The sequence below is a fragment of the Eubalaena glacialis genome, chromosome 6 (assembly GCF_028564815.1).
Source record: "Eubalaena glacialis isolate mEubGla1 chromosome 6, mEubGla1.1.hap2.+ XY, whole genome shotgun sequence".
Classification (NCBI taxonomy): Eukaryota; Metazoa; Chordata; class Mammalia; order Artiodactyla; family Balaenidae; genus Eubalaena; species Eubalaena glacialis.
The window spans coordinates 29,658,363-29,684,368 of NC_083721.1; the positions used below are offsets into that span (position 1 = coordinate 29,658,363).

General features: G+C 34.7%; 1 protein-coding gene across 1 annotated transcript in view; it reads left to right on the forward strand.

Moving 5' to 3' along the window:
- Positions 1-26,006, forward strand: part of SAMSN1 (SAM domain, SH3 domain and nuclear localization signals 1) — a 139,344-nt gene that overhangs the window by 95,759 nt on the left and 17,579 nt on the right. Inside the window, exons 9-11 of the mRNA XM_061192708.1 lie at positions 19,485-19,556; positions 21,007-21,156; positions 25,527-25,656. Coding sequence (XP_061048691.1) covers positions 19,485-19,556; positions 21,007-21,156; positions 25,527-25,656 — 352 coding nt within the window. The remainder of the gene's footprint in view (positions 1-19,484; positions 19,557-21,006; positions 21,157-25,526; positions 25,657-26,006) is intronic.

Consider the following 26,006-nt stretch of genomic DNA (forward strand, 5'->3'; position numbering starts at 1 on the left):
TAAATTTTAAGGAAAACTGGGAGAGCATATTTTTAAGAGCCTCTCTCTGTCAGTTGGAAAGGAATTTAGAGGTCCTCCATTCCTGTCTCTGACTAATGCCAGAATTCCACCTATAAAATCCCTCCAGGTGTCCATCCAAGCTTTAAAACTTAAAGTTGTAAAACAACAATAAGAACAACTTTATTAGCATTCAAATGTTCAAATTGTCAAAAAAACATGACCTAGTATTGAGATAACTAAAAGCATGTATTTCCCTCCTAAATCTAGTATAACACCTTTAATGTAGTAAGCTCTTAATAAGTATTTGTAATGTGAATGAAGTTTCTTGATTCTACTGTATGCAACCTGGTTCAAGTATGAATACTGACTAGTACTATGTATTTTCATTATTCTTGGTAGCAAACCTGTTAGTGTGTACATAAGAAAGTTTGTATGCATGTATGTAAATACAATTGTAAATCATTTCTAAGTTTTATTTTAAGAAAAACTCCAATAAAGCAAATGTTGTGCAAGAATCCCTAGAGAGTCCCATTGTTACATAACAAGTAGACCATTGTTCCAGGTCAGGGAATATGGTAGAAACTTCTAAAATAGAAAAAGAATAGACACCACAAATGAAGCTCTGCACCTGTAATTAGAACGGGTTGACCTTTATTTGGCTGGGATTAATGATCTGTGTTAATAAATCTTAACTCAGGTTTTTCTTTGAGTAAAGGAGATTCAAATACCACTGTTATTTTAAAGGGAAACACTGGAATAATGGCAGCTCTGGAAATAGTTTTTTGTTGTTTTTTTTTTTTTTTTACCATTTTTTAAAATCTAAAGTGCATACTAAATGAGACACCATTAGTGTCACAGATGCTAATTTTCACTAGCAATGACTGAAGTGGCATTCTTTCCCATTTGCATTTGATCCTAGCAATGATGAGAGGTGATGAGTTGATTATGAGTTGTTTTCACTGCACTGCCCGCTGTGCAAATTTATGCTCCTAGACAAGGATGACACATAGTTGTGGCATTTAAGAGCTTTCTTCATTGCTTTTCCTATCAAGACTGTTAAGATACATTTTTAACTCTTATCTAACCAGGTATAAGAAAAGAGAAGAAGTATTTATATGAACCGGTGCTTACTTTAGGCCAAGTACTTGCACAAGGGGTTTATGGAACTCCCTCCGCCACCCAATTTACAGAAAACAGCACTGTAGCTGTGAAAAATTTTGTCCAAGATATCATGGCTAGCAAAAAAATTGATTTGAGATTATTCAGGACAGCTTTTCTTCTTCTAAACCTGTGGGTTTCCCCCCTGCTACTTCTTTTTGTGTCATCATCTGGGGTATAATTTTCAAACTTTAATTTATGTGACTTCAGTCGAATGTTTTGGCTTTTCAAACAAAGTGATTCCAAGTAAGGTATGTGATATACGATGTAAGTAATATTTTAAATCCACTTTTCCCATTAAAAAAATGGTGGGTATAAATAAATGTTTATCTTTACTTTTGGCTATTACCCCCCCGGGCCCCTAAAAAAATCTCCCCAAAGGTTCTCTTCACGTCTGTATTTAGTTAGTATTTATGTCATATTTGTTTTCCAAGAAATATTTAAAGTAAATTATAACACAAACCTAAAACCAAATAACATAAGTCAGAAGAAAATGGAGTATAGACCACAGTAAAAAGTATTACAGGGCCATCAAGTTTGCGTTGAATATGGATCTAAGTATTGCTACTCATCGTGGTTCTACAGACTAGCAACACTGGCATTCTAACAAACTGGATTTTGTTAGAAATGCAGATTCTCTGGCCTACCCCAGGCCTATTAACTCAGAATATACATTGCAGTGAGATACCCAGGAGTTCTGTGAGCACCTTAAAGTTTGGAAGTGATGTCTACATTGATGGTTCTCAACCTAGGTTGCACATTTGAATCACTGAAGAGCTTTAAGAAATACTGATGATTGGGTTCCTTCTTCAATATTCCAATTTACCTAATGTAGAATGTACCTGAGCATGAATAAGGTTTAAAGTTTTCCAATCTGGAGATATTTTTTTCTACTAATCTCTTCAAAGGACTTAAAAGTTAATTCACTCCTTCCTTCCTTCCTTCATTCTTCAAAGCAATTGATATCTACTGAGTGCTTACTATGAACAATATAGACCATATGCTGGGAATACAGTGGTGAATAAAGCAAAGACCCCTGGCCTCATAGGATTTACATTTACTGGGGATGACAGGCAATAAACACGATGAATATGTTAAATACATAGTATACTAAGTGATGGTAAGTGTTAAGAAGAAAAGGAAGAATATGAAATACAAGGAACCAGGGAAGACTTGGTGAGAATGGGACATTTAAGAAGGGACCTGAAGGAAATGAAGGGCTGGCCATGAGATTGGCTGAGGAAATCTTACTCCAGGCCCAGGGAAGAGCAAGACCAAAAGCCTTTTTTTTTTTTTAATTAATTTTTATTGGAGCAGAGTTGCTTTACAATGTTGTGTTAGTTTCTGCTGTACAGCAAAGTGAATCAGTTACACGTATACATATGGCCCCTCTGTTTTGGATTTCCTTCCCATTTAGTTCACCACAGAGCATTGAGTAGAGTTTTCTGAGCTATACAGTAGGTTCTCATTAGTTATCTATTTTATACATAGTAGTGTATATATGGAGTGTCCCTGGTGTGTTTGAGAAACAATGGATCAGAATACACAAGGGGAAGAGCAGTCACAAAGAGCCGGACGTAGAGGGCCTTCTAGGTCATTATAAGGATTTGAGCTAGTATTAAAAGATTTTGAGAAGGGAAGAGAAGGATCTGGCTTACATTTAGTGGGTTTATTCTTGCTTTTGTGTTTCAAATACACTGAAGAAATTGAGGGAGGAAGCAGGGAAAAGAGACCCTTTAGGAAGCTATTACAGAAACTAGGAAAGAGATAATGGTGGCTCAGACAAGGGAAGTGACAGGTTGGATGTTGAGAAGATGTTGAATTTGGGATTTATTTGTAGATACTGTATACGTTTGGATATATAAAAAAGGAACTTACCACATGGGCTCTAAAGGTGGTAAAGAGAAAGGCTGCCCCTGCTCTGCACTGTTCTTGCTTCCACTGGTGCTCACACTTCAAGGAGAAATGCCCTCACCCCTCTGCTCAGAGCCACCAGAAAATTACCCCCATGCTGATATGCCACTTCCCAAAAGTTTCTACCTCTTTCTTCAAAATACAATTTTCTATTGGATTTAATTTTCATTGCTGGGGTACCTTGAATCAGAATAGATGAACTAATAATTTGCTTATTTCACCTTGTTGAATTGTTTGAAAGAGGTAAATAATTTTAGCCTTGAAAAATTATCTTCAAAGTACCAATTCACTCTAGCCATCCCATTTTATAGAACATGAATCTGTAATCAAGTTTTATTTCAAGCAAGTAGCAAAGGTTTAGTACCAAATAGACGGCTATATCTGAAAAAAACACAGTGCCCAGATGATACATAGAAAGTTCTGGAGACAAATGGTTGAGAGAAATGACAGAAGTGTAGACTCCCCTTGTAAATGTGGGTATTACATCCTATAGGAAGGTATAAAGTCGTTACCTTGACTACCAATGCACTGGATTTGTTAAAAATCAATTTAACGACACACTTATCTCTTTAAACTTTCCTTGCCTTGCTTAGGAGATAAATGGCTTCATTATCCCTGCAGATTGTGTGTGTGTGTGTTTTTTAATAATGGAATTAAGTCCACACTCTACATAGCTGTGTTTCCAAATTTAGCATTCCCAAACTGATCCATTTCTCTTCCTTTCTAGTGTTAAGGGCTTAGGTGAACTTTTGGAAACAAGACATTCATAATTAGCTTCTTAGTAGAGAACAAAAATGTCCTCCATTAAGAATTGATTAATAAGAATAGAAGAGGGTTTTAAGCTGTCTCTGGTGGTAGACAAAATGATTCTTCTATAGATAGAGAGCCATTTGTCAACACAGCTGGCCATGTCCCCTTTCTCCCCTCATTTAAAGAGTTTTGGAAGTTTTCACCTAGTCTGTATTAGTTTTCTAGGGCTTCTGTAACAAAATACCATAGACTCGGTGGCTTCGAGAACAGAAATTTATTTTCTCACAGTTCTGGTGGTTGGAAGTCCAAGATCAAGATGCGGCAGAATTGGTTTCCTTTGAGGGCCATAGGGAAGGATCTGTCTAGGCTTCTTTCCGGCTGGCAGTTGGCCACCACTTGTTGCCCTTTAACTTGGTTGCCCCTCTGTGCACATAACCTGGTGTCTCTCTCTGTGTATCCAAATCTCAGCTTTCAGTGGCTCTGACCACTCTCATTCTTTCCTGTTTGTGCCTCCCTTAGCCTAGAATACCTTTGTCCATTTTTCCCAACTCATGAACTTATTTTTTAATACCTCACTGGACTCTCATTCCCTCAAGAAAGCCTCCACCAGTTAACCCAAGGCAGTGCATTAGAGGGCATTCTGGCAGAGCAGGAGGGAATATGAACTAAAGTCTTATAGATTGGGTTTGAGGTCTTATTTTGATATTTCTTAACTAAGAGATGTTGAACATTTTGTTAAACATCTTTTGAGTTTCTTGTGCTTATCTGAAGAAGGGGATATGTTAAGGCATGTCACATAGGATTGATGTGAGAATTAAGTTAATTACCATATGTAAATTTCCTAGCACATAGTATATGTTTGATTAATAATCTCTCCCTCCTTTCTAGTTTAATAGTTTTGTTCAATACCTCTATTGTTTCTTTTAGCATAGTTTATTCTAATATGTCCTCCCAAATGGAGTTACCATCAAGAACAGGGGATGCATCTAATTCATATTTGTATCCCTGCAATTTTTGGGGGGGGAACAAAGGGTATTGAACTCTGTCTAACTTTCAGACTCTGTGTGCCCTCTATTACACTTTGGCTACCATCAAAAATATTTATAATATGGAACATAGTCGTGATTCCTCAACATATGCACAATACTTGTGTAATGACTAATGGATAATATAAGTCATCTGAAGTAGTACTCTACTCCAAGGCAGAGTTTGTAAATGGGTCACTGTTAAAGATCTGGGCAACACCCACATAAAACAAAGTAACCATTCTTAGAATGTAATGAGACAAAACAATAATCAAAAATTGTAATGTAATCTGTCTGAAGGGGAAAAAAAAAGCATTTGCAAAGAGTGTTGCTTTCAGGGAGGTTAGAAGGGAGTTAGAGAGTAGAAATTTGCCATTGCGTCTGCAGAACAATCTGTATCAACAAAAGCAAATATTCCATTACGCTCAGCAGACTTGCTCACTTAGGGGAACTAAGTTCAGGCTATTATAACTTCGTGTCTCTAGCCTTTAATACAACCTAATTCACTTTTCTGTGACTCTACTATACTAATCAAACGAACTTCCAGCAATGATTTTGCGTCCCATGTCTCTAGGGGAGACAACTCTTTGATCAGTCAACAAGAATATGCATTCTTCTTGGCAGTTGAATTTCTCATACCTAACCAATACTCGGTATTGCCATTTTTGGTAGCCTAACAGTTTAGTTTATGAGTCAGTCCCCCTTGGAGTTGTTTAGTTCTGCAAGCTTGAAAACTAAAGTTCTTGTACCTGTCAATGTGAGGGCCTGACATTGGACATGGAGACCCAACCAAGGAACTGGCTTCTTGGAAGGACTGGCTTAAGTTGCCACCTGCCACCTTTTCTCTATATTCATAAAATAAAGACAGCTAAATAATGAAGTTTCTTTTCTATGTTTTTCATAATTTTAACAATTTAAATTCCTGGAATAAGATTCAAGACAGATTTACCTTATATCAATATCATAATATATAGTGATATGACATTGGTCTGAATATTTGATTAAAATTTTTTCTGAATATTCACATGGTTTTAGCTAGGCAACTTTGATTTTTTAATTAACAGTAATAATAAATAATTTGATATATAAATCTTGTAATGCTTATGGGTATATATTCTTTCTATTGTGAGTTATTATACAGCCATCATCTTTTCTAAACTAAGCCATCTACAAATTTCAAATTACTTTAAGCTTATGAATATCTCACTATAATTATTTATCAATTTTAAAGTACCCATTACCAATGAAACAAAGGTTCATAATTTTAAAAATAAAATTCCTTCAAAGATAAATGTTCTACAATTATCAGACATATATTGTAAGTTTAGGAATTGTCATAAACTGAGTTCATTTCTACCACTACTATTACATTTCAAACCACTATTAACCCCTCAATAGACAAATATTTTTAGAGCCAAATCCAAACACAATGAAAGGAAAATAAATGTAATTGACAATGAAGAAGTTATAGAACCCAAACATCTCTTCCAAATATCCTGTTACAACTATTTTTTTTCTACTTATTCTTTCCTTGTTCGGGATTATATACTGTATATTTGCCCCACATAAACATGTCTGTTCTTGCTAAGAAAAAAACGTTTAAATTCCTAAGCATAGTGTCAGCGGGTGCTGCCTGAGATGGGAATGTTTATAGGCTTTATGATATTAACTGCAGCACTCAACCTCAGGTGGCATAAAACATGCAAAAGAGAACTTTCTGTCAGTTTTATTATTTCTAAAAAGATTCCCCTTGAAGCAGAAGAGTGACCTTGGTCTGCTGAGCTGACATATGCCACTGGATTAATGGTCGAGCTCTGCTGGAGGGAAGCTCACAGAAACATTACAATTCCAGAAGCTGGGCTGGCGGTGACCATTAATCAGGGGGACCAAAACCATGCATCAAACACACTCATTTAAAAGTAGTAAAAATGACTTTAAAAAAAACCTTTTTGAGAATTAGCTTGTTGTTTGTCATTACCTGTGTTCAAGGAGATCACTGCATGACTGGAATATCCCTTGGGGAGAACGTTAGAGGTCATTACGTACCCAGAGGCCAAGTGAATGTGGTGGACTTTGAAGACTAACGGAGGTAAAGGAGAGCTTTTGTTCCAGAGAATTTGATGGGAAAGTGTATTAAATGGATTCTATTTTCCCAACTTTATTTTCACTCCTTTATTTAACTATGATTTCAAAGCAATGGGTACTATGAATGTTGGCCTCTTTGTGAAGATTTTATTTTATTTTTAAAACTGGAGTAATTGGATTTAGTGGTAGAAACATTTGACTGGTAAACTTGATTAGGAAATTTCTCACGATCCTACAGTTTGAGTCCACATACTCAACTACTAAGTAGGTTAATAAGTATCTTCATGGACTTAAAGGTACTGTACATTCTTCCACCACATGTTAACTAAGAAAAATTTTTCAAGACTTTTTCTCTCTCTGATTACTGAAAAGGAGAAAAGGCTTAAATCTGAAACCCCGAAAGAGAATGTTCAGTTTAATTTCGATGATAAAAAGTTACTCTTGCTTTTTACAAATCTCTTTGATGATAAAGTTGAATAGGCATAACCTCTCTTTCATGTTTTCAATAGTTTGTCTTTTAGATTAATGATACTATGCATAATACATATGATATAATTTCATTAGTAGGTAGAACAAATAGTAGATTACGGCCTTTACTGAGAAAACCAGGACATTGATCATTAAGATTATGATCAGTGTAGTACGGCCTGCTATGATTACTACTTCAAAGTTATTCTGGGTCTTCCCTGGTGGCGCAGTGGTTGAGAATCTGCCTGCCAATGCAGGGGACACGGATTCGAGCCCTGGTCTGGGAAGATCCCACATGCCGCGGAGCAACTGGGCCCGTGAGCCACAACTACTGAGCCTGCGCATCTGGAGCCTGTGCTCCGCAACAAGAGAGGCCGCGATAGTGAGAGGCCCGCGCGCCGCGATGAAGAGTGGCCCCCGCTTGCCGCAACTAGAGAAAACCCTCGCACAGAAACGAAGACCCAACATAGCCAAAAATAAATATAAATAAATAAATAAATAAATAAATAAATTTTTTTTAAAAAGTTATTCTTCTCCTAAATAACTGCTGCCTTCTTTAACCATGATATTCAATTTTATCTTCTTTTGTTAGCCATATGCTACTCTGAAGAATTACTGATGCAGACTTATTTATTTGTCTTTGAAGATTGTAGGATTCAAATAGTTGACAACAATGTTGCGACTATAGTTAAAATATTATTTAATATTTGGCTATAAGTAGAAAAAATCTAATATGTACACAATAGAAAGTTAATTTCTAAATTTATGGGAGGATTATACATATTTCTTGTAACTGGAAATCTGAATCATCCATTTTTCATACTGCATTCGCTCTATCAAGGTGCCTAGAAAACAAAATTAGTAATGGAAATTTGCTCACAGAAATTACTTATCATTGAATAGGTATGGTGAATGCATAAAACATGTTACCTGTAATTCCTCATTCCCCTCCCCACCATCTTCCCTAAAACACACACCATCTTGTGTAACCTTGGTGGACATGTTTAATCATGATCTCTAACTCTAAGCCCGAAAGTGGCATTGGAACGCTTTTCAACACAGCTCTCCATGAAGGTCTTAACAACCCATCCATGCTGGTGCAAAGAACTGAAAAGTTCCGCTTATTCTGGTTTCGAAAGATAGTCCATCCAGACAATGGGAAATCCTAGTGATATATTCTTGTGAATACACAACACTTTTCTAGTGCCCCCAAATGATTATGTTCACTAGAAACAATCTTTCTTTCTCTCCCTTGAAGAGTTCGGGAGATAATTATTTAGACACATTTTTTTGTCATCCCCTGCTCCTTTTAATATACAGTGTGTGGTTCATTGTCTTTTTATTACTTTATCATCATTTTAGCAATTATCCTCTTTAGATTTGGCAATTTCTAAGTAGTCCCTCAGTCAATAACTACACAATCTCTTACAGTAAATAATTTTTGAAGATGGTTAAGCAAATTCATATTGTATTGATTTCAGCTAATTTCATGTCCAAAATCTGTGATCATTTTACTGTCTTTCTTTAGACTATCAATAATATAGGTATAGACATATGCATACAAAATGCCTTTCATGTATTAAGTAGTCAGTACAAGTATAAATAATGATGAATATAAATTTCCAAGCTGACATCTAGTATACATTTTTAATTTATTATGTGTGTAAATATAATCTGCTTTTAGGAATTGCTTCTATGTTTGTATACCATTCATCTGAATATGGCTCTATTTAGCTCTTATCAATTGAAATTATGTGATTGATGCCACCAATAGAGTGTAAATTCCTCCAGGATAGATTCTTATTCATACAGACAGCCCTGATCCCAAGCACAAAGTTTAGCCATAGAAGCCCCTTAGTATATTTACACTGAATTGTATAATGTAAAACATTATGCTCCTTAATTAAACATCAGCAAATTGTTTTCTTTGACTATAACGTGATTAAGTTATAATTTCCTTTTGTGTAACTGCGAAATGTATGGTTTTTGTCATTTAACTTGAAGAGAAATGTGTGTGGGATTTGCCATCTGTTGTGATTTTCCCAAGGCTCCCAACTGTAGGATTTTTTCTATAGGCCTACATCACTTAAGATCGGGGGCAATCAATGTGTGCTAAAATGATGAGGTGTCGGCAAGTGGTCTCATGGACAAGGTAGGACTTGATCCTGCCCTTGAAGAATGGGCTGGATTTGAGTAGGAGGAAGAAGTGTGGAAGAACTTTCCTTGAGAGAAAAACAGCATGAGCAACAGCTTAGAAACATAAATGAGTGTGTCCATACTGGCCAGCAAGAAGTGTCAGAAGTTCTGCTTAATCAGACTGACTAGCATTACCTGAATCCAGGGGGAATCATGAATGTGCAGCATGCTAAGTTTGGACTTCATTTTGTTAACTAAAGAAGAGCCACTTAAACTCTCTGAGCCTCAGTTTTCCTCATCTGTAAACTGAAGAAATCAATAACTATCTCAGAGGGGGGTTGTATTTGTTTAATGAAATAATTATAGATAAATCACTTGGCATAAAGCAAGCTCTCAGGGGCCAAGAAACCAATGTGGAGCAAGCTTTATATTTTGAGAAGAAGAATGGAATGATGAGAATTGGTGTTTTAGGGAAATTAGTCCAGTGTTGTGACTTTAGATGATTGGAGAGGCAAGAGTTTGGGAACTAAAGAGCTGAAAGTTGTTATTTCGTTGACTCAGGAATGGGGTTATAAGCACATAGTTGCATAGCGGTAATGAAGATAAATGCCTACAATAGAGATTTGGGAAAAGAATTGAGCAGATGTGAAGGCTGAAAGAATGTGTGTGTGGTAAATATATTACATCTTGCATTATGTGTCCAAACTCCCCAAAGACAGCAGTGAGCAAATACCGGTTTCCAACAGTGCAGGTGGAAGGTTCAGAAGGCAGGATCAAAACAGATCCTCAGGGGTAAGAGGCCATAAGCAGAGAGAGATTTTTGTTGGCATATATGCCTTCCAGCCTGAAGGCAGGCAGAGAAGCTACTGTACATTAGAGAAGCTGTAAAAGTGGGTTCCCTAGGGGAATTCTTGAAGATTTCAAGGAAGGATGGTATAATGAAACAATTCCAGGAGGATCGAGAGGGACCACTTAGTATACTTGTTTATGGGTTTAGTAGTTAGAAAAAGAGAGAGAAGGAATAGAAAGTAAGTGCTATAATAATAATACAGGAGTGAGTAAGCCAGCAGAAGCTTTACAATAGGAAACACAAGAAGCTGAGAAGTTCGAGATAGCCTGATCATGATCACATTTTTAAAAGTTTTGCCTTTCCTTTTTATTCTATAGGATTTTGTAAGAGTTGATACCTAATAATATCAAGTGACTGAACTTTGGTTGCATTATGCTTTTTACCTGAAAAAAAAAGATATTTAAGACATATCAGTATTATTTATTTTAAAAATTCTTTTCAACTAAAATAGAATATCTTAATTTTTATTCAATTCCTAAAGGTGCAGCATACTTATAGTCAGTGAATGCAATGTAAGTCATGAGATATGGTAATAAGTAAGTAATGCAGCAGTGCAATTGAGAATTCTCAATGTCTGAATCGTTTTTACTCATAAAACTTATTTTTGTTACATTAAATAAGCTGATACAAATAAACACTTTTGCAGGTATGGCTCATCCTGCATTGATTTATTTTTTAGTTCTAGTTTTTTTTCCTTTAGGTAATTTTCTCTGAGGTAGTTTCAATTTGCAGAAAACATCTCTTGGCACGTCAACTTCTGAAAGGAAAGCTTTAGCATGGAAATTTTGACACAACTTTTTAAAACACTGTGGTGGAGTCAGAATCTGCACTTCCTTTAGATAGCCTGCAGTTGATAGGAAAGATACTGAACCAGAGAGATCAAGTAGACTAACTTTTGTTCTAAGAGTCCAGATGTACATTAAAAATATTTAGAGCATTGATACAGATTTGAGTACTGAGTTGCCTTTACCCAAGGTTAAAATGTTAGTGTTGAAGGCCTTATTTCACACCCTGCTTGTCTTTCAGCCTTCAGCCCCCTGACGCCCAAACAACTGTCTTCCATCAGTGCCACATGATAGTGTAATTATTTAACACTGAGGCAATCCTCACAGATTATTTTAAGTGAGTTAAATTTGTTTCCCACTCTTCAAAGGATCTCAGCACCTGAGTTAGTTAGAACAATTAAATCCTCGAATGCCTTTGGATAAAGGCTGACAAGCTTATTGAGATTTAGCATACCATTATTATAGAATATTCATACGAGCACGTGCTGAAAGAGAATTCTGAACTTTAAGAGCATATTACCAATGAAGGCTCTATGTGCAATATTTAGATGATGTGAGAACTCATTGGCAGAGGGTGTGTGATTTTTAATTTGCCAGTATACTTCAAAATACTGCAGATGTCTGACTCATATATGCAAATTTTTTCTTTGAAATAGACTGTGAAATTTTCCACCGATGCCTTACCCAAATATTGTCATGCTGGAGATAAGATTTTACTTGAAGATCCCGGAAGCTGGAGAGCGGTTAAAAAATGAAAATAAGGGTTCAATTCTTTTGGTTTTGGTCAAAAGGTTGATTTACATTCCAAAAAAAAAAGAGACTCCCTAATTCTCCTTCATGTTGATAAATTTAGGATGGTCATTGTTTTAAGAAACCTACTCAGTTCTAGTCTATATATCAAGCTAACTTTACATATTTTTCATCCCGCTTAGATAGCAAGTTTCTTTGAAAATGGAAAACAGGATCAAAACTTTGTTATGGGATGGCATAGCGGAGAGTACAGCGGGTGGAGAATTGAAAAAAAAAGGGGGGGGCATTTTTTTGCAAGTTTTGGTTCCTATAACAGTTTCTTCATTGAGAAGGACTATATGATTTCCAAGAACCCTGCTAGCTTTATATAATGAATAGACATTCTGTAATAATGAGAATTATACAAAACTAGAGAAGAAATGTGACCAACAGAAAAGAATCCTTTCTTAAGTTCTTTGCATTGCGTAGGGACACACACACACAAATGAGTTCAAACAACCCAAATGCCACTTATTCAGCCCTATTTTTGTGGAAGCCAAGTAGACTATGTGGAAGAGGGTAATCTGTACCACATAATCAGATAGTCTTCAACAGGTAGTCCAGTAAAATACATTTATATCAGAAAGTTAGTTGTACTAAAATAAATTTAGAAAGCAAAACTTTATTTTCTCCTTAAATAAGTCCATACCTCTAAACAACCATGACCTAAGTAATGTTAATGATATCTTTAAAAATTAGTTCCTTAGAAAGTTGTGCAACCATTTACTCTTTTTTTTTTTTTTTTTAAGACTATTTTTTTAAGAGCAGCTTCAGGATCACAGCAAGATTGAGGGAGGTACAGTTTTCCCATATGCCTCCCCCTGCCCTACACCTTACTAACTCTTTGTAAATTATTTTTTAGCTTTTATATAGGTACATTTGGTTCTTTTCTTAACCCAACATTTTATTATGGAAAATTTCAAGCATATGTAAACTCAGAGTGTAGTACAATCTACCCCATATATCCATCACCCAGTTAATCATTAAATAACATCCAGTCGTGTCTCTTCTTTATGCCCACATACTTCCTGCCCTCACTAGATTATTTTGAATTACAAATGAAAAATAACAATACTTCCTCAATATCATCATTTAGCTACTTATTTAAAAATTTCCTCAGTTGTCTCCTGGATGTGTTTTGCTACAGTGGTTTATTTGATCTGTATCTAAATAAGATCTATGGATTTTACAGTATTTATTTAGTTGATACAACTCTTAAAGATTCTCAATTTATACTTTCCCTCTCTTCTTTTATTTCTTTCTGTTGATTAGTTGAAGAAACCAGGTTATTTGTCCTGTAAATTTTCTCATTGCCTAAAATTTTCTGGTTGACGTCATCTTTTTGATGTCATTTAATATGCTCCTCTGTCTCTGTATTTTTTGTAATCTGGTAGTTAGATACAGAAGCTTGGTGTGATTGCGGTTTTTTTTTTAAAGAATATTTCATTGGTGATATTAGATGCTTCCGTTATGAAGCCCATATTCTGGTTCATTCTTTTTTGTGATTTGAGTAGCCATTGATGATTGTTGCCTAGATCCATTATTGCATTAGGGACTTACAAAATGGTACTTTTGTAATTTCATCACTTAATTGATTAGCTAGAATATATACACACATATACATGGAAAGAACAATTTTCCTTTATTAAATATTTAGTTACCCTAAAATGTTTCATACAAGAAGGACAGATTAAATTTTGTTTTTCCCTTTATTTGCCAGTTTTCATAATATGGCTGTAACATTTCCCAAGGTAACAACTGATATTTTTCTTCTTAGTATCATTATGAATTCATGAATTTTGGTATATTAGATGTATTTCAATGTAGCTCAGTTATTATTCTTCCTTTTACTAAAATTGTCCCATATTTGGATACAATTTACCCTAGTGACAATCTTTTAATATGGTCCTTGTGTTGTTTTGGCATGGCCCTAGTAGTCTTTGAAAGCTTACCTACTTTATGGTATGACAAAATGAATAATTTGAGAATATAGACTGAGAATTTTGACTTCAAATGTCATTAACATCATTACTTATTTTCATTGTCTCTCAACATTCACATTTATATATATCGATATCATTAACAATGGTGTGAATACTGAAAAAAGGTTAAAATTTAAATTTTTTTCCTTCCAGTTGTATTGATATATAATTGGCATACAGTACTATATAAGTTTAACGTGCACCACATTATGATCTGACTTACATCCATCATGAAATTATTATCACACTAAGTTTAGTGAACATTCATCATCTCTTATAGATATAAGATAAAATAAAAATTAAAAAAATCTTTTCCTTGTGATGGGAACTCTTAGGATTTACTCTTTTAACAATCATATATAACATACAGCAGTATTAATTATATTTATTATGCTGTACATTACATCCCTAGTACTTACTTTTCTTACAACTGGAAGTTTGTACCTTTTGACTACCTTCATCCAATCCCCCTCTCTCCACGCCCTGAATCTAGTAACCACCATCTGATCTCTTTTTCTGAGTTTGTTTTTGAAGTATAATTGACCTACAACACTATGTTAATTCCTGGGGCACAACATAATGATTTGATCTTTCTATATATTTCAAAATGACCAACATGCTGTCTAGTTACCATTTGTCACCATACAATGATATTACATTATTATTCCTATATTCCCCAATTTCATACCTGTGACTCATTTATTTTTCAATTGGAAGTCTGTATCTCTTAATCTTCCTCACTTATTTCTCTCATCCCCCCACCCCTCCCCTCTGGCAATCACCTGTTTGTTCTCTGTATGTATGACTGTTTCTGTTTTATTATGTTTCTTCATTTGTTTGCCTTTTTCAGATTCCACATACAAGTGAAATCATACAGTATTTGTCTTTCTCTGTCTGACTTATTTCAGTTAACAAAATACCCTCTAGGTCCATTCACGTTGTTGCAAATGGCAAGATTTTGTTCCTTTTTGTTCCATTGTGTGTGTGTGTGTGGGGGGGTGTGTGTGTGTATTTGTATACCACATCTTCTTTATCCATTCATTTATTGATGTGCACTTAGGTTGCTTCCATATCTTGGTTATTGTAAAATATGCTGCAATGAACAAAGAGGTGCATGTATCTTTTTGAATTAGTGTGCTTTTTTTTTTTCTTTGCATTAATACCCAAGAGTGAAATTGCTGGATTGTATGGTAGTTTTATTTTTTAATTTTTTGAGGAACCTCCATACTGTTCTCCATTGTGGCTACACCAGTTTACATTCCCACCAAGAGTGTACAAAGGTTCCCTTTTCTCCCCATCCTGGCCAACACTTGTTATTTGCTGTCTTTTGATAATAGTCATTTGACAGGTGTGAGGTGACATTGTGGTTTAGATTTGCATTTCCCTGATGATTAGTGATGCTGAGTATCTTTTCATGTGCCTGTTGGCCATCTGTATGTTTTCTTTGGAAAAATGTCTACTCAGGGCCTCTGCCCATTTTTTGATTGGGTTGTTGGGTTTTTGTTTTTGTTTTTTTCTTTTTTTGATGCTGAGTTGTATGAGTTCTTTGTATATTTCTGATATTAATCCTTATTTGGATACATCATTTGCAAATATCTCCTCATATTCAGTAGGCAGCCTTTTTGTTTTGTTGATAATTCCCTTTGCCGTGCAAAAGCTTTTTAGTTTGATGTAGTCCCATTTATTTATTTTTGCTTTTGTTTCCCTTGCAGGAGGAGACATATCCAAAAAATATATTGCTAAGATCAATGTCAAAGAACGTACTGCCTATGATTTTGTCTAGGAGTTTTATGGTTTCAGGACTTACATTTAAGTCTTTAATCCATTTTGAGTTTATTTTCTTATGTGGTGTGAGAAAGTAATCCAGTTTGATTCTTTTGCATGTAGCTTTCCAGTTTTCCAACACCATTTGTTGAAGAAGCTGTCTTTTCTCTATTGTGTATTCTTGCCTCCTTTGCTGTAGATTGACCATATAAGTGTGGTATATTTCTGGGCTCTCTATTCTGTTCCATTAAACTATGTGTCTGTTTTTGTGTCAGTACCATACTGTTTTGATTACTGTAGCTGTGTAGTATAGTTTCAAATCAGGGACCATGGTAACTACAGCTTTGTTCTTCTTTCTCAAGATTGCTTTGGCTATTCAAGGTCTTTTGTGTTTCTACACAAATTTGTGAATTCATACAATTCTGTGAAAAATGCCTTTGGTATTTTGATAGGGATTGCACTGAATCCACAGATTGCTTTGGGTAATGTGGTCATTTTTACAATATTAATTGTTCCAATCCATGAGCATGGTATATGTTTCTATTTGTTAGTGTCATCTTCAATTTCTTTCATGAGTGACTTATAGTTTTCTGAGTACATGTCTTTTACCTCCTTAGTTAGATTTATTCCTAGGTAATTTTTTTGGATGCAATTGTAAATGGGATTGGAAAACAGGTTAAAATTTGTCTTTTTTTTTTTTTTTTGGTCCTTTAAACCATCAAATTACTGTCTTTTTTAAAAATTGTTTAAAATAATTCCTCTCTCTAAGCCACCAATTCAATATGAAATTAGATTCATTATTTTTATTTGGAATTGTTAAGGATTGTTTTTATTTTTATTTAATTTTGTTTATAAATATTTTTAAAAGTTACATGGTTTTAAAGTCAAATTTATAAAACAAGGCATATTCAGAGAAGTCTGTTTTCTGTCCCTTTTACTTTGCTTCTTTTACCCCATTTCTCTAAGAAGGAAAATATATTTTTGCCTGTATTGAGACACATACATGTATTTCCACCCTTAGATAAAAGGCGGTCTATTATGTACACTTTTCTCCACTTGTCTTTTTTCACGTACACTATATCCTGGAGATCATTCCATAGCAGATAGTTATATTTCAGTTTTTTTGCAGATGCACACATTTCTATTGTTTGAATTTACCATAAATTATTCAATCAGTCTTCTCTTGATGAACATTGGGGTTTATAGCTTTTCAATAATATAAAAGATTTACATTGAATGTGGATGAGTAAATCAATTTATATTCAAGTGTATCTCTGACATAGATGTCTAGAAATGAAATTTCTGGGTCAAAGGACAAATACATGTAATTTTGCTAGTTTTTCCAAATTACCTTCCACAGGTGTGCCATTTTACAAACACATATCTAATTGCATAAGGAAAGACTGTATAGATTTATAGTTAAAGACTAAATATAATCTAATGTCAACAAAAACAAAGAATTATCTAAAGTATAAATTACATTTTTATTTAAGTTACTCTTTTGTTGATAGCTATTTGTTTATTTAATAGCTCTGTCTTGATGGGAGCTCTGTCACAAAATAGTATTTGCTAAACCTAATCCATTACAATTATACAGTGCAAAATTATCAATATTGAAATACATTCTTATTTATAAAGGACTATCATCTATGAAACCAGCTTACCTCCACATGATTCACCTTTTCACTAGAAACTTAACAGCAGTAGAAATTACACATTTGTTCACTGTCCATATCTCAGAGTAGACATTAGCCCTTTTTCATTAAGCCATAACCTATACATTATGAAACCATCCCAGAAAGTCACTAACTTTTTGACTAGAGAATACTGAAATTTTAAAAACGTTATTTTAAATACTTAGATTTGCTTCTAAAGGGTGTCTTAGCACAGATTGATATTTTACTCCTCTGGCTTAAAGCTGTTGAGTGATTCATAATGAGATGACTGACAAAACCCAAAGTAATAGTCCTGAAAACCACTACTCCATAATCTGCTTCTCTTTATTGACATAGTGAGGGGAGAATTCATTTTAAAAGGTGGTGACTATTGATTAGTTAATGGCAGAAGATACTGTAGAGAAATGCTGAAGTGAGCCTATTCTGTGCCCTCGTGGGCAACAGGACCGATTATCCAGTGGTGGATATCATGCTGTAACCCTCATTAATATTTAGTAGGCAGGACATAGGCTGGTTGTAGACTACAAAATTGCCCTAAGCACAGGCTCCAATAGGCCATAAGAATGTTTCAAGTATATAAAAGAGTAACAGATTTCCCTGTGTTCAGATTGTTTATAAGCAGCACAAGAATACACTCAATTCCCTTTTGTGATTTCTGGGCAATGATGGCCTGGCAGAAATGCCTACTAGGCAAGTAGAAGTGATTAATGCTCTGGGAAATCACTCTAAGTTAGTAAGCCCTGCGTGAGAACCAGAGTGGTTCTCAGTTTCAGTCCTTCTTTTTCTCTCCTTTCGCCACAAGCTGAAGGGCTTCTTCATCAGGGGTAGCAAGTCAGCAAAAGGCATTATTTGTGTCTAACACAGCCATCATCCTTGGGGCGACATTCTGTATCACACTGTCTATCAAGCTAACCCCTTGTCACATGTCAGGATCTTTTTATTTCAACTGATTTAAAAGGGAAACAAGGAGTTTTAAAGATCACTAGTAGGAAGACATGAGAATAAAAATGCTTGTAAGGACTAAGAGCCTTTGAAGCCGACTTGAACTAAAATGGTCTGTGACTTTTAAAGGACAATACAAAGTTTTATAGATTACTGACTCTCATTTTTAACTTTTCAAATTACCAGGCTATTTTTCAGTACCACCAACTTATTTTGAAAATATTATAAGCTTGAAATGAGATAAAGTTCTTAAGAGAGAACATATTCTTGGGATTTGTGGGTATATAAAGTCTGTAACATCCGATATCCACCATCCCAAACAATGTATAAAATTAAATAGTGAGAAAATATCAATTTTGTGACTCAAAGACTCTAAAGATTTTTGAAAATGTGTTTAGGAGAATCATTTACTTTGCAGTATATCAGGAATTGCTTATAATTACCTGCCTAGAATCAGTTACATAAGAATAAAAATTTAGCCTTGTAGGCAAAAAGTATCCAAGAGAATAAGTCTTCTATTAACATACTGAGCTTTTTCTCAAAACCAGTGAATGAAATTGACCCAGGGGTCTCATTGTAATTCCATGTTAAATGTGGAAAAATTCATTTTCCTCCCAACCTGTGTACACCTAAATGCTCTTTTCAATTTATTAATAGGTCTGTGTATGTGCTGTCTCATTCTGACATCTAGTAGAGAGTTTTAAATTATCAGGAGTTAGCAACAGGAAATGCATTTGTGTTCATTTTTATTTTTTGATAAATATGATCTTTATCAGGCACAATTGTGGATCTACTCAAATGCTTGTTTTTGTCTGTTTGTTTTGTTGTTTTTTTATTAGTTGGTTGGTTGTTTAGTAATACATGCCATTCTCAAGAGCAAAAGTAACACTATAAATTAAAAATAATTTAATAGATTTTTCTCCAAGGTGCTTAACACTGTAACATAAACATATGAAGACATTTTATGAACTGTAAATATTACAATGTTAATAATAGTTACACCTTCAGCGCCTTTAGATATTCCAGAGAGAAGAGATTTTTTAATCCTGTATTTGCAAGAGACTGATGCTTACTGAACCATAATCTAATATATTTAGCAGTTTTATCAGTGAAAGTCACAAATCCTAAATTTCCTTTCCTTTTTCTTTCTTATTTTATAGCGCAGCAGCAGTTTTGGGAATTTTGACCGTTTTCGGAATAATTCTGTATCAAAACCAGATGATTCAACTGGGGTTAGTATTCTATTCCATTTTAATGAGTGTTATACAAACACATTATGAAAAATTATGAAGCCAATATAATTTTTGCAAATTACAGTAAGAAAAAGAAATATATTTAAAAATCATAACCTTGCATACATTTTTGTGATAAATGAACAAACAATTATTTAGTATCTAGTACCATGCTGGACATTAAGAGTAAAAAGCTATCTAAGAAACCTAACAGATGTTTGGGAAGGCAGAACATCAACTTAAGAAGAGATTTACAGTTTAAAGTAACACAGACAATCCCAAATTTTCTGAGCATTTCCACTATAAAACAACATATATGTTAAATTTTATGTAAGTTGTAATTGCTTTAATTTAGGAAATGATTACATGGCTTAATTGGAAATTAGTTAAGGAGAGCATAGGTTGCTCATTTGCACTCTCATACTTCTGTACACATTGAAATGTCTCAGTGGTGACCATTCCATACATATTTGCAAACCATGAACACTTTGAATGTAGCTTAAGAAAAGCTTCCCATAAAATTATTTACAGCATCATCATATAGTTGATTAACAATATTGTGTTAGTTTCAGGTGTACAGCAAAGTGATTCAGTTATACATATACAAGTATCTATTCTTTTTCAAATTCTTTTCCCATTTAGGTTATAACAGAGTATTGAGTAGAGTTCCCTGTGCTATACAGTAGGTCCTTGTTGGTTATCTATTTTATCTATTTTAAATATAGCCGTGTGTATACGCCAATCTCAAACTCCCAAATTGTATAAACCTTCAACTTTCCATAATCATACATAGATATATTTACTGTTATTAAGTTTATAGTTCTAGAGTTAACCTATAAAAGTTGCTCAGGCTCATTCAAATTCATTGATTAGTAATGGTGGCCTAGCAATTTGTGAAAGAATTTAGTGAACCTGATAAAGTAGTTTGTACATTTTTTAGCAAACCGTCATTCATTCATTCAGTAAATGTGTATTGAGCATCTACTCTATGACAGGATCTCCCTTAGGCACTCAGAAAGTACTGTTACCATACAGGTGAAAATCCTTACTTCATGAAGCCTAGAGTCTAGGAGGAGACAGACTTTAAAACAACAACAAAACCCATAAATAAATATCTAAATAAAATTGTGATTCAGGCTATGAAAGAGAACAGCACAGAAAAATGTTGAAGTTAAAAATATGTTTGGATAGTTTCTTCAAAGCTTTTGTAAAGGAAGATAGAAAAACCTGAAATTAAAAATATTTATAGTACTCCTTTTTGAAACTTAGGCAATGGTAAGTTAACACAGATAGTAATAAACTAATATACTTTCTTATCTATTTTAGTTTGTAATTTTACAGTGAAGATAAAGAAAGTTGAAGTAGAGAAAAGATAGAAGAAGAGGGAGTGTGGACAAATGACGTTTTTCATTGCTTTATTATTTTGTTTTTTGTAAATAATTCTAACTAGGTACATGAAGGGGAACGCATAAATGAAAGTGGAGAACAAAACAAAACTTCAAATAATGGAGGAAGTTTAGGTAAAAAAATGAGAGCTATTTCCTGGACAATGAAGAAAAAAGTGGGTAAAAAGTATATCAAAGCCCTTTCTGAAGAAAACGTAAGTGTCCTCTGTTAATCACTTGTGTTTTTCTGTTAATTTTTTTCTGGGTAGTTTAGAAATACTTGGCAGTTTATGAAGGCCTTCAGTCTATTTTCTCCCTCAATAATTGTGCCCAGAAGTTGGGTGGAAGAAAGCATTATCACATTCTAACAGAGGAAACTGAGGCTTAGAAAGATCACACATGTAGTATGTGAAGAACATATGTCATTTATGTTGTAACAAACAGTAGTACTTCACTGCTTTTCATTACCAAATGATATTCCATTTTATAGATAAGCCTCATTTTATTCATCTTTTCATCAGTTGATGAACATTTGGGTTGTTTCCACTTTGGGATTATTTTAAATCATGCTGAATGAATGATTCAGCATGATTTAAAATATGAATATGAATATCTGTGTTCAAGTTCTTATGTGGAAGTATTCTTTCATTTCTCTTGGTTATATGGTAACTCTGTCTGATACTTTGAGAAACTGGCAAACTATTTCCCAAAGAAGTTGCATCATTTTACATTCCCACTAGCAATGTGTGAGAGTTCCAATTTCTCCACATGCTTGCTAACACTTGTTATTGTCTGTTTTTTTGATGCTAGCCATCAAAATGGGTGTGAAATGGATTCTCATTATAGTTTTAATTTGCACTTCCCTGATGACTAATGATGTTGAGAATCTTTTCATGTGGCCATTTGCATATCTTCTTTCAAAAAGTGTTTATACAAATCTTTTACCTGCTTTTTAATTGGGTTGTCTTTTTATTGTTGCTTTTAAGCTTTTTAAAAAAATATCTTATGGATACAGATCCTTTATGAGATATACTATTTGCAGTATGATATATTTTCTCCCATTTGCGGATAGTATTCATTTTCTTGATGTTATCATTTACAGAACAAATGGTTATAATTTTGATGTAGTCCAATTTATTTTTTCTTTCATCAGTTGTGTTTTTAGTATTGTATTTAAGAAATCATTGCTTAATCTAGGGTTACAAAGATTTACTCCAATGTTTCCTTCTAAGAGTTTTATAGTTGTAGCTCTTAAATTTTGGTGTATGATCCATTAATTTTTCTACATGGTGTGTGGTAGGAGTCCAACTTCATTCATTTGAATGTGGATATTCAATTGTCCCAACACTACTTGTTGAAAAGACAATTATTTCTCCATTGTATTGTCTTGGCATCCTTGCTGAAAAATCAATTGATCATAAATATATGGTCAGAAATATATGGATCATAAATATATGGATTTATTTATGGACTCTCAATTCTATTCCATTGATCTATATGTCTTATACCTACTTTCTTTTTAATGCACTTCAATAGAATCTGTCCCCAGTACTCCATTAAAACAGTTGTCACAATCAGTATTAACCTCTACGTTGCCAAATTGAATGGTCAATTTTCTTTCTTCTTACATGACTTTTCAGCTGTACTTGATGCAAGTGATGATTTCATTACATATGAAACATTCTTTTTTCTTGGTTTCTTTGGGCATTCTTCTGGTTTTCCTTCTTTCTCAAAGTTTCCTTTCTTAGCTCTGCTTTCTTTCCTGTCCTTCTAAATATTGAGTCTTCCTGAGGCTTGTTCCTAGATGTTCTACTCAGTTTAGTCTCTATCCTAAGTGAGCTCATCTTGTCTCATGACTTTTTCACAATTACATCTCTAGCTATGATCTCTCTCTTTTTTTAAAAAATTTATTTATTTTATTTATTTATCTTTGGCTGTGTTGGGTCTTCGTTGCTGTGCGCGGGCTTTCTCTAGTTACGTTGAGCGGGGGCTACTCTTCGTTGTGGTGCGCAGGCTTCTCATTGTGGTGGCTTCTCTTGTTGCAGAGCATAGGCTCTAGGCCCGCGGGCTTCAGTAGTTGTGGAGCACAGGCTTAGTTGCTCCGCGGCATGTGGGATCTTCCCAGACCAGGGCTCGAACCCGTGTCCCCTGCACTGCCAGGCAGATTCCTAACCGCTGCACCACCAGGGAAGTCCCATATGATCTCTTTACTTATCTGTTATACTTATACAACCAATTGCTTATTTGATATTATCACTTAGATGCATAATTGATAACTAGAACCTAATATATCTAAAACTGAATGATTGATTCTCTAAGCTCTACAGAAAGTTTGTTTCTTGTCCAGTCTTCCAAGTAGAAATAGACAACACTGTCATAACTGTAGATGCTGGAAAGAAAGGAGAGGGGGGAGACAGAGAGAGAGAGAGAGAGAGAGAGAGAAGAAAGCCTACAAATCACTCAAAATTCCTTCTTTCTCTCACTTTTCACACCAATTCATCAGCATATCCTCTTGGTACTAACTCCAAAGTATATCTAAAACCCTTAACTTCTCCATGTAATTATTCCTGCTTTAGACTAAATAAACAAACTCTCTTGCCTAGATTTCCTAATTGGTTTTCTTTCTTCCACTCTTTCCTTAATAAAAGCGATTCTCCACATGAAAGCCAGAAAGATCTTTGAAAAGTCAGATTCAGAACACATCACTCTCTTGGTTAAAATTTAGTACCAAAATGTATTCCCTTACTATGATGTGTTCATTCCAGTCCTCTGAGAAGTAGACCCCCAAGAAGGGAATAGACACACCAAAGACTGACTGGAGAAAATGCCTGTGAAGGATAAAGAAGAGAAAGAAAAAATGAGCAAGGAAATCCTTCAGACTACAGTGCAAGTCTGACACCTGTAAAAGGAGAGGAAGAAAGGAGGATCGTTCAAGTCTCAGGCTTCAACACTGTTCTAAGAAAACTTTGGCCACATTGATGGGAAGTCCTTGAACCAAAAGTTTCCATTAGAGAAGCCCCACATCCCACCAGAATGGACTCAAATGGTAGCCCCACTGCTTAAGTCATTGGGACATGGCTTCCTTGCAAACACAGTGATGGATACAGAAGGCTAGTAGTTGGGGCTGTCAGTAAAGAAGGGTCCCGCAGCAAGAGATCTGAGTGCACATTTCCATGGTTACTGCAAGTGGTCTATAAAGCCCTTCCTGAGCTGGCTCCAGTCTACTTCTCTGAGCTCACATCCTAATACTCTCCTTGCTCTCACTCAGCTCCAGCTACCCTGGCCTTGTTGTTTTCCCCTGCATAACCCAAGCTAATTCTGAGTTTAGTTATTTTGTTCTTGCTATTTCTTTTGCTTGGAAAACTGTCTCCAAATCTTCATATAAGTCACATCTTCTTATCATTCAGGTCAAGAATTCAGAGATTCTATTACCTTATGGAGGAGGTCTTTGGAGGCTATTCCCTCTAAATCAGTCAACCTTCCTTCAACCCTAATCCGAGTAGCTAATCCTCTCACATCACCCAGTTTTATTTCCTTCATAGCACTTATTATTCTCTGAAATTGTCTTGCTCACTTTGTTTACACAAACCTCCCCAAACACTATAAACACACACACACACACACACACACACACACACACACACACACACAGCCTGACAAACTAAAATGTACCTCATTAAAGATAGGACCCTGTATATTGTTTCCCATGATATCTCCAGTTCCCAAAACAATGCCAGGTACTTAGAAGGTGTTCTACAAACTTGTGTCGAATGACTGAACAAACGAATAAAAGAATGGATAAAAGCAGAGAATCAAACTGAGCATATATCATATGTATAGTCTGAAGTTTTACCAATGTTTAGAAATGCTCAAAACTGAGGAATATTGAATCATATTTTGATGAATATTAAGAAATTCATAGGCTTTGTTGAAACTATCTAAACATGGAAAACTTTTGAGATGTTTTCAAGCAGATGTAATTTCTTTTGAAATTGTCTGTCTTTCCTAATTTTATGCAAGATGTGCTTTTCACTTGACTAGGTGGCAAGCACCATATGAGATTTGTAAAGCTTCTTAGATAAGCTTTGCTTTAGAATTGCAAAGTGTGTATGTTTTATTCATATCTAGTGGTCTGGTAGGGTGCAAATAACTGACACGAAGCAACTATGCAGAGTTTAAACTTGTAATATCAGATCTCAAAGGATTAGTAACAGTGGTAAATAGATGATATGGAGAACATGAAGAAATAAAAGTGCTTTAACAGATAAAGCACAGATGTTAATAAATCTAGCATTTCTGATTAAATAGTCTTGATACGATATTCATCCTAACTACAAAAATAAACTTTATAATTTCAGTTAAATTCCAAAATGTGGGCTGTTTCATCTAAAGAATTTTTCCCACTATACCATAAAATGTTATGCTTGAAATTGAGCTAAAGATTCATGACACTCATATTTTATGCTGATGTATTCCTAAGTATTTTATTGCTAAAATATGTCTTGTTTGTTAAATCAATGCACACAGTGAAAGTCTCCAAGGAAATCAGTTCTTTGCATTTAACCTCTGATATGATTTTCTGAAGGATGGGGAAGATGGAGAGGATGCCTTCCCTTATCGGAACAGTGATCCCACGATTGGAACCCATACAGAGAAGAGCTCCCTCAAAGCCAGTGACTCCATGGACAGTCTCTACAGTGCGCGGAGCTCATCAAGTAAAGCTATGAAATAAGTGACAAGAGTCTAGATGGGAGATATGGGTTAAGTTAATTAAAAACAACAGATTTATTTCTCTTGGGCTTGTTTGTCAAATTTTCACCAAGGTTCCAACTACATGATAAGAGAAATAGTGAAAATGTAGGATGTGTTGAATCTATAGCAATGCTATTGTCTAAAATAATACGTAATATATTAGAATTATGGATTATTTTGAAACTTTTAACACTGTGGTCAGCAAGGCTCTTGGGGATATGCCTCAAAAAGATCATATTGCACGATTAAATCAGAATCCCTACAATAAAGTGTGCTGGGGAGAACTAACATTATTTTGAGTCCAAATTTTTTA